At 35.1% G+C, this 11,856-nt stretch overlaps 4 protein-coding genes across 6 annotated transcripts; 2 read left to right on the top strand and 2 right to left on the bottom strand.

The window, feature by feature from the left end:
• The first annotated feature begins 601 nt into the window (after positions 1 to 601).
• On the top strand, positions 602 to 1,165 carry LOC108208164 (protein TRACHEARY ELEMENT DIFFERENTIATION-RELATED 6). The gene has a single exon (XM_017378661.2). The coding sequence runs from the start codon at positions 610 to 612 to the stop codon at positions 1,015 to 1,017; it is 408 nt and encodes a 135-aa protein (XP_017234150.1). The 5' UTR covers positions 602 to 609; the 3' UTR covers positions 1,018 to 1,165.
• Positions 1,166 to 3,103: 1,938 nt separating this feature from the next.
• Positions 3,104 to 6,626, top strand: LOC108206271 (uncharacterized). Of its 3 annotated transcripts, none has more exons than XM_017376519.2 (4): positions 3,104 to 3,269; positions 3,537 to 3,930; positions 4,034 to 4,813; positions 6,284 to 6,626. In XM_017376519.2, exons 2-3 carry the CDS (start codon positions 3,565 to 3,567, stop codon positions 4,805 to 4,807), a joined length of 1,140 nt encoding a protein of 379 aa, XP_017232008.1. In that variant the 5' UTR covers positions 3,104 to 3,269; positions 3,537 to 3,564; the 3' UTR covers positions 4,808 to 4,813; positions 6,284 to 6,626. The 3 variants fall into 3 exon arrangements, with proteins under 3 accessions (XP_017232008.1, XP_063943907.1, XP_017232007.1); XM_064087837.1 differs by having other exon boundaries at positions 3,545 to 3,930; XM_017376518.2 differs by having other exon boundaries at positions 3,107 to 3,269; positions 3,563 to 3,930.
• On the bottom strand, positions 5,172 to 6,021 carry LOC108206273 (uncharacterized). Its single transcript, XM_017376520.2, has one exon. It carries the CDS (start codon positions 5,897 to 5,899, stop codon positions 5,339 to 5,341), a length of 561 nt encoding a protein of 186 aa, XP_017232009.1. The 5' UTR covers positions 5,900 to 6,021; the 3' UTR covers positions 5,172 to 5,338.
• A 2,049-nt stretch (positions 6,627 to 8,675) lies between the features above and the next one.
• On the bottom strand, positions 8,676 to 11,295 carry LOC108206266 (uncharacterized). Its single transcript, XM_017376511.2, has 2 exons — positions 10,865 to 11,295; positions 8,676 to 10,178 (listed from the first exon to the last, which is right to left on the bottom strand). The coding sequence occupies exons 1-2, from the start codon at positions 10,970 to 10,972 to the stop codon at positions 9,078 to 9,080; spliced, it is 1,209 nt and encodes a 402-aa protein (XP_017232000.1). The 5' UTR covers positions 10,973 to 11,295; the 3' UTR covers positions 8,676 to 9,077.
• Positions 11,296 to 11,856: the final 561 nt, after the last annotated feature.

An 11,856-nucleotide genomic window follows, 5' to 3' on the forward strand; every position in this document is an offset into this window, starting at 1 on the left:
TTCGACCGCGTTTTCAACATTTGAATTATATAGGCATTGAAACTTTGCATTAATAAATATGTGATATTGACACTATGTAAGGCAGCTGGTCCAGATCACACGAATAATACTAGCAAACGTTCAGCGGAAAAAAAACATTGAAGGTGAAAAACCTAGAATGAGGCAATTTTCCGCTGAATGATACTGTAGCAACCTTGTACATTGTTTCCCCCCGACATATGCTACTAACATATGTATGTCAGATATCCGGACCCAAAATACAAATACCAATAGAAACCTTTACTGCATAAAAAGCGACCAAATTTGAAAGCAAGAGTTTCAGTTTAGTTGATTCAGTTTAACTGAAATTTCAGAACAAATCTAATATATATCATTTAATAGCACATTTATGATTCACTATTGTTAAATTGAAAACAGAGTAAAGTGATGAGGTAATTTGCTTGAGTAGCACTCTCTAATGTTAAGACATTGCAGGAGTGTTTTCTAATCTAATATATTACAGCAAGTTCTGAATCTTAAAATGTGAGACAAGTTACTGGAAACTTGAAAGCATGCTCTTACTGCAACACAATCGAAATATCACTACAAATAAGCTCCAGCAAAAACCAGATGTTCCACAACAAACTCATCCAAAACCTTCAATACCTTCAAAACAATCAAATGGCATCAGACAGTGATTCAACTGTTATAGTTGTGGTATTTGTGTCACTAGGGGGCTTTTGCTTCCTGGCGTTCGTCTTGTTTGCCTTGTGTTGCTTTATCAAGTACCGGAAGAAGGCATCTCAAGAAGCTGACAATGTACGTGTAGATGAACATATGAAGATTAAGGAAGACATCGTACAAGGACCTCGGGGAACAGAAGTTGTGATGCTAACAATTGAGGATGATGTTCATATCGAAGAAGAGATCAGGAAAAATGAAAATTTTGGTGCAGGAATGCATGCAAAATCTGCAGATCAAATTGTTGCAGAAACATCTTCTCGTTCAGGCGATCAACAGGCAGAGCACAAGGTTTAACTCTACGTGAAACACTGAAACAGACACTGTGGTAAATATTATATTTTACGCAATTACTCCTTGTACTCATAAAATTCGTTGTACAATGTAAATGTTTGTGCAGCTGTGAAATCAATAAACGGTATAGATAAAATAAGCGTTAAACAAATTTATTTAGAATTATATTCTCAATTATAGAATGTAATTAGCACACATTCAAGCCAAAGGCTTGGAAGAAATTACAAAGATTAAAATAAAACACACTAGCTCAAAGGAAGAAACAGCAAGTATACAAATAATATATAACATGATCTAGGCTTGAATGTCAGTGAATGCCAGTTAACATTAAGCACCGCGTAGAAAATTCTTATGCTTGAGCTTAATGAAATCTTCAGCTTCAGCATCAATATTATTCTCTACCGTGACACCAGGATGAGCATTTCCGCGATTTGCACATTCATATTTCAGCAGTAGGTTCCTCCTTGTAGGAGCCTCAAATCCACGAGACGTCATGTAAATGCTTGAATAAGGAGGAGCATCAACCAGTTTGTGCGGTGTTTCTAACAGTTTCTGATGACCACTGCCATTGTGGTCGAAATACGAGGTTATGAAAGTCATGTTTCAAGAGTTAAGGGCACAAAACAATAAGGATATGAATGAGTTTGTAAAGGATATGATAAGTGATTGTCATTGATGTGCTATATATAGCACAAGGATAAGGTAGTTTTTCAAACTTGTGTATTCTTCTGTTGAAACTCAGGAGAATCTCCTTTTAGGTTTTGTTTAAGAAGCATTTGCATTTGGCGCATGACATTTTTGAGTAATCTATCTTCAAGTTGATGCCTAACTCATATTTGACACAACTCTGATGACCAAGAAGAAGGTTCATTCAGTTCAATCGAACAAAGCATCAAATCTTAAACTTAAAAAACTTATCGAATTGCAGTTTATTTAGACGCCAGTGTTCGTATTGGACCACGTTATAAACATTTGAATTATATAGCGTTCAGAACTTTAATATAAAACACAATACTAATCGGGGACCTTTACTGCATCCAAAAAAGACCAAATGCATATTATTCGATGTGATCTGCACAAATAAAATTAAAAGCTTTCGACCTAGTTTAATCCATCCAATTATATTAAAATTTTGGAGTTATCAATTAGAACATTAATTTTTTTTTTATCCCGATAAATGACTCGGCTTCTTCAATCTTCAGCTCCCATATGGACAAAGATTCCTGGGGATATGGAAGAACAAAACTAGAAGGAAGAAGTTGTCCACGATTCCGAGTATAAAAGTCATTCATTCTTTTCTTATTATTTTAAATTTCTTCAAAACTTAGAAAAGTAAATGTTCGATTATCAGTTATCACATCGTTTGACAAAGTAATTGGAATTTGTGTGTTTTGATTCTTAATATTGGCAAATTATGAATTTTTGTTTTCTTGAGTCTTGAAATATACGTTTTGATCCCAGATTGATTATGCAGAGAGATGGAATTTGACACGTAATTTACATCTTTTATAGAATATAATTTCATAAATTATTATTTTTTCTAGATAAAATTTAATATTCAAATATTTAATGTTTTAAAAATAAATTATAAAATTATATTTTATAAATATATTATAATACATGTTAAATAGTAAAAAAATTATAAAAATAGAGGAATGGAGGGAATATATATTTTTAAGGTGTCCATAGGCACATGCTACCACTAAAATCTTTGAATTTAGATATTTTTGATTAGTATGATCGTTATAAATGTAAGAAATATACATTATCAAATAATGTAAGCGAAACAAAACAAAAAAAATTTATAAATTTATTATGTGCTCAGCCTCATGGAGACAATATAAAATAACTGATACTACTATTTTTAATCGTGAATGAATCGTTGACCAGAATAATATTCAGAGAATAAAAACGGTACCTGTGATATCTTCCATACCGGTTTTGCCAGCTAGCCTCCAATTAGGAATCGTAGGAATAAAAAGATTTCCGAGCCACAAAAGGTAATTCACGCAATTTGAAGGTTAATATGGATGATATCTCGGAATAAACACCAAAAGTATTTTATTTTATATTGTAAGGCACCAAAAGTATTTTTTATAAAAAAAACCCCAAAAGTAGATGGGTTATGTCACGTGTGTTCTGTTTTAACAGAGGCACGATTCTATTCCAGTGTTTGGGGGCGACCTGGACTTAATCACTGCATTCCTATTCCGCTCCTTTACCCTAACCCCCTTCACCACACTGGCACACCAAATGTATGTTCTCGCTCTTAATCTTCTCATTCTGTTTCTGTTTCGTTTATTTATTATGATCCTACTTACAATCATTCTATTTTACTTTATCACCATGTAAATCACCACAATTCAATTCTGTTACACACACTGATTACAACTTTCCATGTATATGCAATGCCTGTCAATGTCGAATGAATAAATTCATGCATATAGTGTGATGTTTACATATATATCTGTTAATACTTATTTTTTACTATTAGTTTTTAATTTGTAAACGTATAATTTTAGTGAAATAGTTATGTGAATTGTGTTAGCAATGGTTGGTGCATCCGCTGAAAAACAAGCTAATAACAATGGGAGAAGAACTAAAGCTCCCAAGAGGAAATGGACTGAGAATGAAGATGAGGTGTTGGTGGCCACACTCATGCGGTTATGTGATACTGGATGGAAAAGGGGCAATACTTTTAGAAATGGCTACACTAGTGTTCTCGAGAAAGAGCTCAGCTCTAAGCTTCCTGGACACGACTTGAAGGCCAATCCTCATATTGAGTCAAGGCTTAAAACGTTGAAGAAGCATTGTGATGCAATTACTAATATGAGAGGTGCGAGTGGTATATTTTGGAACGATGAGAATCATACTATTAGGTGTGAAGATGATGGTATATGGAAGGATTGGGTGAAGGTATACTAAGTCAATGTGTTTGTTTTTGGTTTTGTGTTAAGTACCTGTGATTTGATTTTGTGATAGGTTGTAAGTCTTTATATATGGATTCTTGTTTTTGTAGGTTCACCCTGATGCAAAAAGTTTGAGAAATAAGCGTTTTCCTCATTATGATGATTTGTGTAACATCTATGGGAAAAAACGAGGCACGGAGACGGCTGATGGCGCAGACAAGGTGCTGGAGGGTGAGGAGGAGTGTAACAATCCTGGTCAACTGATTAGAGGTAATGCTTGTAAAGGAATTGAAATTGCCAATGGTAAAGTTGTTAGGACTGAATCTGGTGGCAGGAAGATAGTGTGTGAGAAGGTAGACAATAATGCTCGGACTGATGGCTCAGACGGGAAATACAAAGGTAGGTTGGAGGACGTGGAGATTGGGCTTCTAGGGCTTGGGGAGGAAAGAAACCTTCTAGAGAATGTAGTTTATGAATCTGATAGTGTTGAAGTTTCATCTGATGATGCTGAAGGGTCTCAAATGAATATTGAAGATGGCTCGTCATCTAAAATAAAAACTAACAGAAAGAGAAGACATAGTGATGGATTATATGAATATCAAGAAGTAGTCAAGATCCTCGAAGCCTTCCTCAAGAGATATGAAGAACAGTTTAATCTCTTATGTGGACATGTTGGACAACAAGCAGCAGTGGATATGGGGTCTGCTAAAAAAAGAGAAAATCTGAATGGAGAATTGTTGAAATTACCAAACCTTAGCTTACAAGCACGGCTTCGAGCAGCTACAAGAATTATCTGTGATCCTTCTAAACTTGACCTCTTTTACAGTCTTAATGGTGATGATAGAGCAGAATGGGTGTCCATGTTACTTGCCGGTATTCTTTGATACAAGGTAAGCAGACATAATTTATACTATTTAGCAGAAAACTTATAATTTTACTTTTTATAATTAACTTATATGTTATTGAGTTGCTGAATATTTTCTAAATACCTCTACTTTATAATGTACTTATGTTATTGAGTTCATAACTGGAAATTTACCTGTAATTTAGAATTAAACTGTTTTGACATTTAGTTCCGGATACAATTTTGGTCATATGGTGATACCAAAGCTGAACTGCTTAGTTTTACCTTGTGTTTCTTGGGCAATCTTATAATATGTTAAGCTTTATATGCAACTTCATAGTGTGAAAACCTAAGTTCCTACTTTCTTACCATGTTAATATGGCAGTGTAATAGACACAAGTTCCTGTTTCTAGTAGATAACCATTAAAATTTATTTAATTCTTGGCTTTGTTGGAAATACATATTAATATAACTACCACAAAATTCTCTGTGGAGAAGCTGATCAAGACATTTCCAAGTAATTATGTCTGCAAATTTCTGACATGATGATTAATTATTACGAATAGCATCTCTAGTCATCATCTTCAATTGACTTGAGTTTCCACTCTGCTGACTGGTGGCCGCCATGCATAGGGGTATGAAGCATGCTTGGGCGGCCATAATTATAATTGTTATATTCATGCTTCATTGATTCGATCTTTGATCCCATGGGACTGGGTGATGCCCCATGATAGGAGCTTCCATAGCTACCAGTGGGCATTCCATGGCTGAAATTGCTGTTAGCCCCATGGTAAGAGCTTCCATAGCTGCCAGTGGGCATTCCATGGCTAAAATTGCTGCTAGCCCCATGGTAAGAACTTCCGTAGTTGGCAGTAGGCATTCCATGGTTTAAATTGCTGTCGGTAGTAAAAGCTGATGACATGTGCCCGTTTAAGCCATCGCTGTAGAAATCAGTAGTTATCTGGTGGTATGGGCCATGTCCACCTGAATGCATCATATGAGAAGAACCCAGGTATGGAGTAGTGTACATGTGCATGCTCGGGCAGTGGCCATAGCCTGAGGAGTAGTAACCATCATGCGAGTAGCTCTCTTGCTTGTAGCCACCAGGATAGATATCTGCTTGTAGAACCATTTTCTGTATTGGGTTTATTGAGCTTGCACTTTTCTCTGTTATTGTGAGTGCTTTTATAGTGTTGCTATGTAATTCTTATCAGATATGGAGCATCCCATGCCTACCTGTTCATGGCTAAAAAGTAGCAGACCTAGTGCTTGTCAGTTCCTTCTCGAATTAGGATTAGAAGATCCTTGGAACTTCATTCCCTTCCTGGATTTTAGAAAGAATCTAGAATGCTTATTCTTGAAGCTATTAGGTTATTACTTATTAGTTATTAGGCCACCATGCATTTATATGACTTGACAATTTTTTCCTGAAAACCCATAACACCCATCTAGTTTATCTGTAATTACTCATGTTACTTTGGCATATAAATTACTTGTCTTTCTTAATTGTTTGCAGAGGCTCATGGTCAAGAATCTGTCAATCTGCCACATCTTGCTGTGCTGACTGCCCGAGTTACATATATCCAGAACTGCTGAGCGGTGCTAACTAGTGTCTGAGCTCGTACTTTAGAATTAAACATCCACCCTCTCCTCTTCTTGGGTTAGTTCCTGATGTTCTTAAAACACTGTCACATGAAATAGATAACATGTCTGATGCATATAATACGGTGGCACACTTTACCAGGGTTTGATACTAGCAATTTCTTCTAGATGACCTCATTGCACTATGGACACATATCTTCTCTTTTTTCAGTACTCTTTTAAATATACAATTTAATCAGTTTAGAGGTTTTCATAAATTCTCTCTATTTTAACTTGTTCTAAATGCTAGTTACACCATTTGGATTATATTCTGTTCGTATCTTCATGCATCCCCTCTAGAGTCTAGTCTTCCTTTCATTTTTCTTTATTTAGTGGATTTATATTCTGTTGTGGTGAACTTTTACCCCCCACCCCCAATTAATATCAACTTCTGCTTGATGACTTTCAACACTAATTTAATCCTCCTTCAATATTTCATTTAATCACTTTAGAGATCATCATAATATTATTTTTACTTTCACTTTAAGTTCTTAATGCTAGTTTAAGACATCACTTGGTGGATTATATTCTGTTGTTATGTAGTTAACTGAGTTAAGTGGTTTAGTTTTGAGCTATTTTGAATGTATAGTACTAACATCTACTCCCTCTGTTTTCAAATATTTGACGTTTGACTTTTTGGCACACATTTCTAAGAGCTTTGACTGCATACTTAAAATTATTATTTTTAAAATTTTCTTTTTTTGAATAAAAATATTAATCTTATACTTTAATTCACAAAAAAGAAAATTTAAAAATATTAATTCTAGCTATGCAGTCAATGCACTTAAAAGTGTGTGCACAAAAGTCAAACGACAAATATTTGAAAACAGAGGGAGTATTTAAGTTATTAAATAGGGTTTAAACATATTGAATTTTATCAAAACCAAATTTTACGATCTGGTCGAGTTCAAACCCAAAATGTTGATTCGAGTTCCAAGGCAAGTCTCCCTTCACTGGTCGACACCAGTAACTTTAGTTATGTCTTATCTGTAGTCCGGTCTCAACATCCTAATTACTATGAGAATTGAAATAAGAAAGTAGTAAAATGAAAAGAATAAAAAACAGCACAAGAACATGTGCACATGTTGAACATCTCAAGGCGTAGAATAAATAAGTACTGCCAGAGAGGTTTTGGGGCCAAGTCACCAACATCATCATCATCCCATAAGCTACATAAATCTCTGATTTCTTTTCATATTATTATATTATCATATTTGCAATTCCATGACAAATAGAGTATTGATTTATGATAACCAATTATAAGCAGCATATTTCCCGCAAGAATAACAGTTAGATAGTAAAATCTGAAAATGGGTGCAAAAATACAATAATTTTTACATTTTCATCGAAAATCTATAGTTAATATTATACATAAAAAAAAATCCAAAATTAATAGCATATACCAAAAAGAAACCGGTAATATAATATATTACATTATAAGTGCCAGGCAATCGTACCCTAAAAAATCTAAAAAGTAACAACAAACTGTATCCATCTTCTCCCCCTTTTGCACGGTCCTCAACTGAATGGTAGCCAGCATGAAACCCTTTACAACGGCTTCAACCTTGCTAATGGTGAATTGTGATGATGATTATAATTCGTATGTTGAGAAAATCTTTATGTACACAATTTTTTATTTCTTTATCAAGCACACATGATGAATTTTAAGTGTGCAGATTAACAATGCATATATAGTGATATATGTAACCGATACATAAATCTAGTAACAAAATTGTACTGGAACAACTCAAGATTTTTCTTATGAGAAAATATTCCCTTAATTTCACCTCCATCTTCCTTAGTCTTGACAAATTCAAGTTTACAGCAAAAGCAGTAAACCAGGACTACTGACTAGTCGTTGGAGTCTGACAAGACTGAATTGGAAAACACGTGGCAGCGAGTGCTGACCGAATACATGAAAATTCAAATGGCCAACAAGACATGCTTACAACTTCATGGTACACATGTACACTTTAATAATGGGGGCATACATGCTTAATCATTCACCCTTTTATTCGCATTTCTCAACTTTATGTATAAAATATTATATATCTATCTGTCCATGTCCGCTAGCTGGCTCGGCCCTCTACTCAAATGGATGAACAAATTTCACTAGCATTTACAGCGTGATAGGACAGTAAAACTCATATTTGTAGGAATTAATAAACACAACTACCTCATGTATGTGTGGGGCTGCACTGGAACAGACTGTTTAGGAGGTGTTATGTGAAGAATAAGATGATCTTTTAGTGCAATTAGCACTCATGATCAATAGAATTAAGAATAAATGAGAAAAACCAAAGTACAGATCATATCAACAGTCTCAAAATTTCTAGAAACAAAGTGGGCTTAAATTATTCTGGATTTCAAGGGTGTATTCTCTTAGGTGTGGGGAAGTTCCAGGCCATACCAGCACAGCCATCCCCTAGCAGAATTCCAGTGTTACAGTGGAGGGGGGGTGCTCATTCCCAACTCAAAACCAGCTCTCTTCATGTTATATACAAATAGCACTCCAGAAAATTATAGAACCTTCGAAATATTTTCAAAGAATGAAATGAAATGATCACATTGCAGTCATCTGTTGATCGGACCAAAAACCCCCTCACAATCATGTTAGCTGCATCTTCAATTTTTACAAAAGTGGACAACCAAACGCCCTTGAGAAATTATCAGCCACCGTCTTCTCTTATGCAATTTCCTGGCAAGAGAAACTTGTACTTGTCAGCATTCTCTAAAAGATACGCTGGAAGATAGACGGCGGAGTAGGAATGTGGTATAGGACCCATTTTCCCGATGATTTCCTTGAAGGTATATTCCTCAGGAAGCATATCAAATAGGTCGGCACCTTTGCAAATGACTTCCTGAACTCTTTTAGGGTTCAAGAATTTAGTGAACCTCACTCTATCAAAATGACTGTATGCTTGCATCTTAAATATAAACTCGCTGATGCGGCGAAAGCAAAAGCTACAATGCCACCCCGCATCTGCCAAGATGTCATCAGACTGGCGATAATGTGCATATCTTGTCTTCCCAGTCTGATATCTATGAATTGAAGCTCTCCAGCTGTTATTATCCATAAGAAACTCAAAAGAATACAGGTAGTTTTTTAACCGAAGATGAAGTACTGGTGGTATGTCCTCACACCACCTCAGTAAATTGATAGTGTGCCTACTTGGTATCTCATCAACATCAGACATTATTAACAAGTCATCATCTTGAATACCAGCTTTCCCAAGAAGATAATCGAGTGCTAGTCGTTGATATGCTTCCTCGACAAATGGATTTTCTCCTTTTTTACTTCTGCCAGGAACTTGGCCATAAGTCAGCCGTGACTCAACAAACTGAAACTCATCTCTGTGGCTGGCAAAGACCAGGGGCTTTTCTAATCCAGTAAAAGTCGAATTCGACTCAAGAAGCACAAACTCTGTTACATAGGGATGCAATTCTTTCCACCGCACAGTAAGCAAATCTACCTCATTACTGAACAACACTGCATCAAACACTCGCCTTGGGTACTCCCGGGTACCCCATCCATGAAGTTTGCACAGATTATTCATCGATACATTCTCATGATAATAATGAGGAATCTCATGAAATGGTTTAGGAGGAGATTCCCATAATGGCCGCAAGAAGTATGTAACTTTTTGAGCGTGCACATATAAACCAAAGACACATGTAGGAATCAATATTAGTAGGAAGAGATACATTTTCAAATCTATACCACGCATAATACAACGTAATCTTGTCATGCTCAAAACACGCACAGGGTCCTGCCATTAAGAGAATACATTTTCTTTAGTACACTTGGTAAAGAAAACGAAACGAAAAAGCACAATCAAATTTACAAGCATGTAGTTCAGCTTGTTAAAAGCCAGCCTTTGCCTGGACAAAAGAGACAGAACATCTCGGAAAACCTAAATACAGGATGTAAATACGTTCAAGGTCATCACATATGCACACCTCGAAACACCTTTGGCAAATGCCAGAGTTTTACAAATTAAACTCAACTACTCTAAAACAACAAGGCATCTTATAAGCCTTTTGTTAATAAATTAAGTAAAAGGCACACTTATTCTAGGTAATATAATTCACACAAGGTATCACAACTACTAATTAGGAAAAGACACAGCACATAAATATAGGTGTGCTGTAGATGATGAAAAATCAACTTGTGTACATGATAACCGATTATGAAGTTTGAGCAATAATTTCAGATTTCAAATATTTTGACTTAAACTCTGAAAATTAACATACATAACCATAAACCATGGCTTTTACATGCTCAAATTTCACCCAGTTCCACAGAAATTTAACCTATTACAGGAGAAAACCAGATAATATAGTGAAAGATTGCAAAACAAACAAGTCTCAGCAATGTAATCCCAGAACAATCAGATCTATATGCAAAGAAAGTTCATAAAGATTGAATTGGAATCATAAGAGAATGAATCTTTACCTCACCAGAAGCATTCCCACAGAAATCATCAGATTTTTTAGAGCAATAATCAGATCCTCCTTCTGCCATTTTATATATCTTCTCACAAAATCTGGTAAAGCTCCACATGTCTGTTTTTCTCTTCTATATGTATATCAAATGTTGTGCCAAGGATCAAACCACTAAACCGTGAATTAGAACCCGAAGAATGATGAAGATATTTAACTTGAGCAATCGGGTAAGTGGATGTTTTTGAAAAGATATAGATATAGATGATATTTTACAAAACAAGGAGTTGAAAAGCAGATAGGCCTAGATATGTTGCGGTAAATTAGAGAAAATGAGAAATGGGAGATGAAATGCAGAGCTAAAAATAACCCATGGGAGAATAGAAAGAGCACATGGGCTGAAAAGGAAATGAGAGAAAATTTGCAAAAGAGAGAAATGTAAAAAGGTGTGTGTGTTGAGTGCTAGTATGTGTTTATGGGAGGCAGGCAGGCAAGGCGGTTGTAATTTGTAAAGACTTGTGTAGTAAAACTTAAACGGAACACCAAGCCGTTTCTCTTGTCTTCTACCCCACCCAACTCTCTCCGGGTCTCTCTCTCCCTCCGTATAGTACTGCATAATGAATTAATTTTAAATTAATTATATGTGAAAATTATTTATATTAGCACGTTCTGGACTTCTGGTTTGAGAATATCAATAAAGAATAAAAATACATGGTCGGTAATATGAAATATTTATAAAATAATTTTTTTTTATTTTTGAAAAGTATAGAATAGTTATTCTCACATTCCCACATATAAATAGTTCTTGCTTGACCAGTATCAGATAAATTTAATTTTTTATATAGTTCCGAATATCGCAGTATATTATTAGCATATTGCTGAAAGAAAATATAACTCAAAATGTTTAATGTGATTGTAAAAATACTTATCCAAAATATTTTACCTTCAAGATACTTTGTAACTAGTAAAACATAGTAATTGATTCGTCTTAGTATGTGTCCGTGA

This window comes from Daucus carota, chromosome 2 (genome assembly GCF_001625215.2).
Source record: "Daucus carota subsp. sativus chromosome 2, DH1 v3.0, whole genome shotgun sequence".
NCBI lineage: Eukaryota > Viridiplantae > Streptophyta > Magnoliopsida > Apiales > Apiaceae > Daucus > Daucus carota.

What these genes read in the sequence shown, in the direction of transcription:
- LOC108208164 (XM_017378661.2), top strand. Translation starts at nt 610, where the DNA reads ATGTTCCACAACAAACTCATCCAAAACCTTCAATACCTTCAAAACAAT.
- LOC108206273 (XM_017376520.2), bottom strand. Translation starts at nt 5,899, where the DNA reads ATGGTTCTACAAGCAGATATCTATCCTGGTGGCTACAAGCAAGAGAGC.
- LOC108206271 (XM_017376519.2), top strand. Translation starts at nt 3,565, where the DNA reads ATGGTTGGTGCATCCGCTGAAAAACAAGCTAATAACAATGGGAGAAGA. An exon ending in TATGGAAGGATTGGGTGAAG is followed by an intron (nt 3,931 to 4,033) that starts GTATACTAAGTC and finishes TTGTTTTTGTAG; the next exon opens with GTTCACCCTGATGCAAAAAG.
- LOC108206266 (XM_017376511.2), bottom strand. Translation starts at nt 10,972, where the DNA reads ATGTGGAGCTTTACCAGATTTTGTGAGAAGATATATAAAATGGCAGAA. An exon ending in GTGGGAATGCTTCTGGTGAG is followed by an intron (nt 10,179 to 10,864) that starts GTAAAGATTCAT and finishes TCTTAATGGCAG; the next exon opens with GACCCTGTGCGTGTTTTGAG.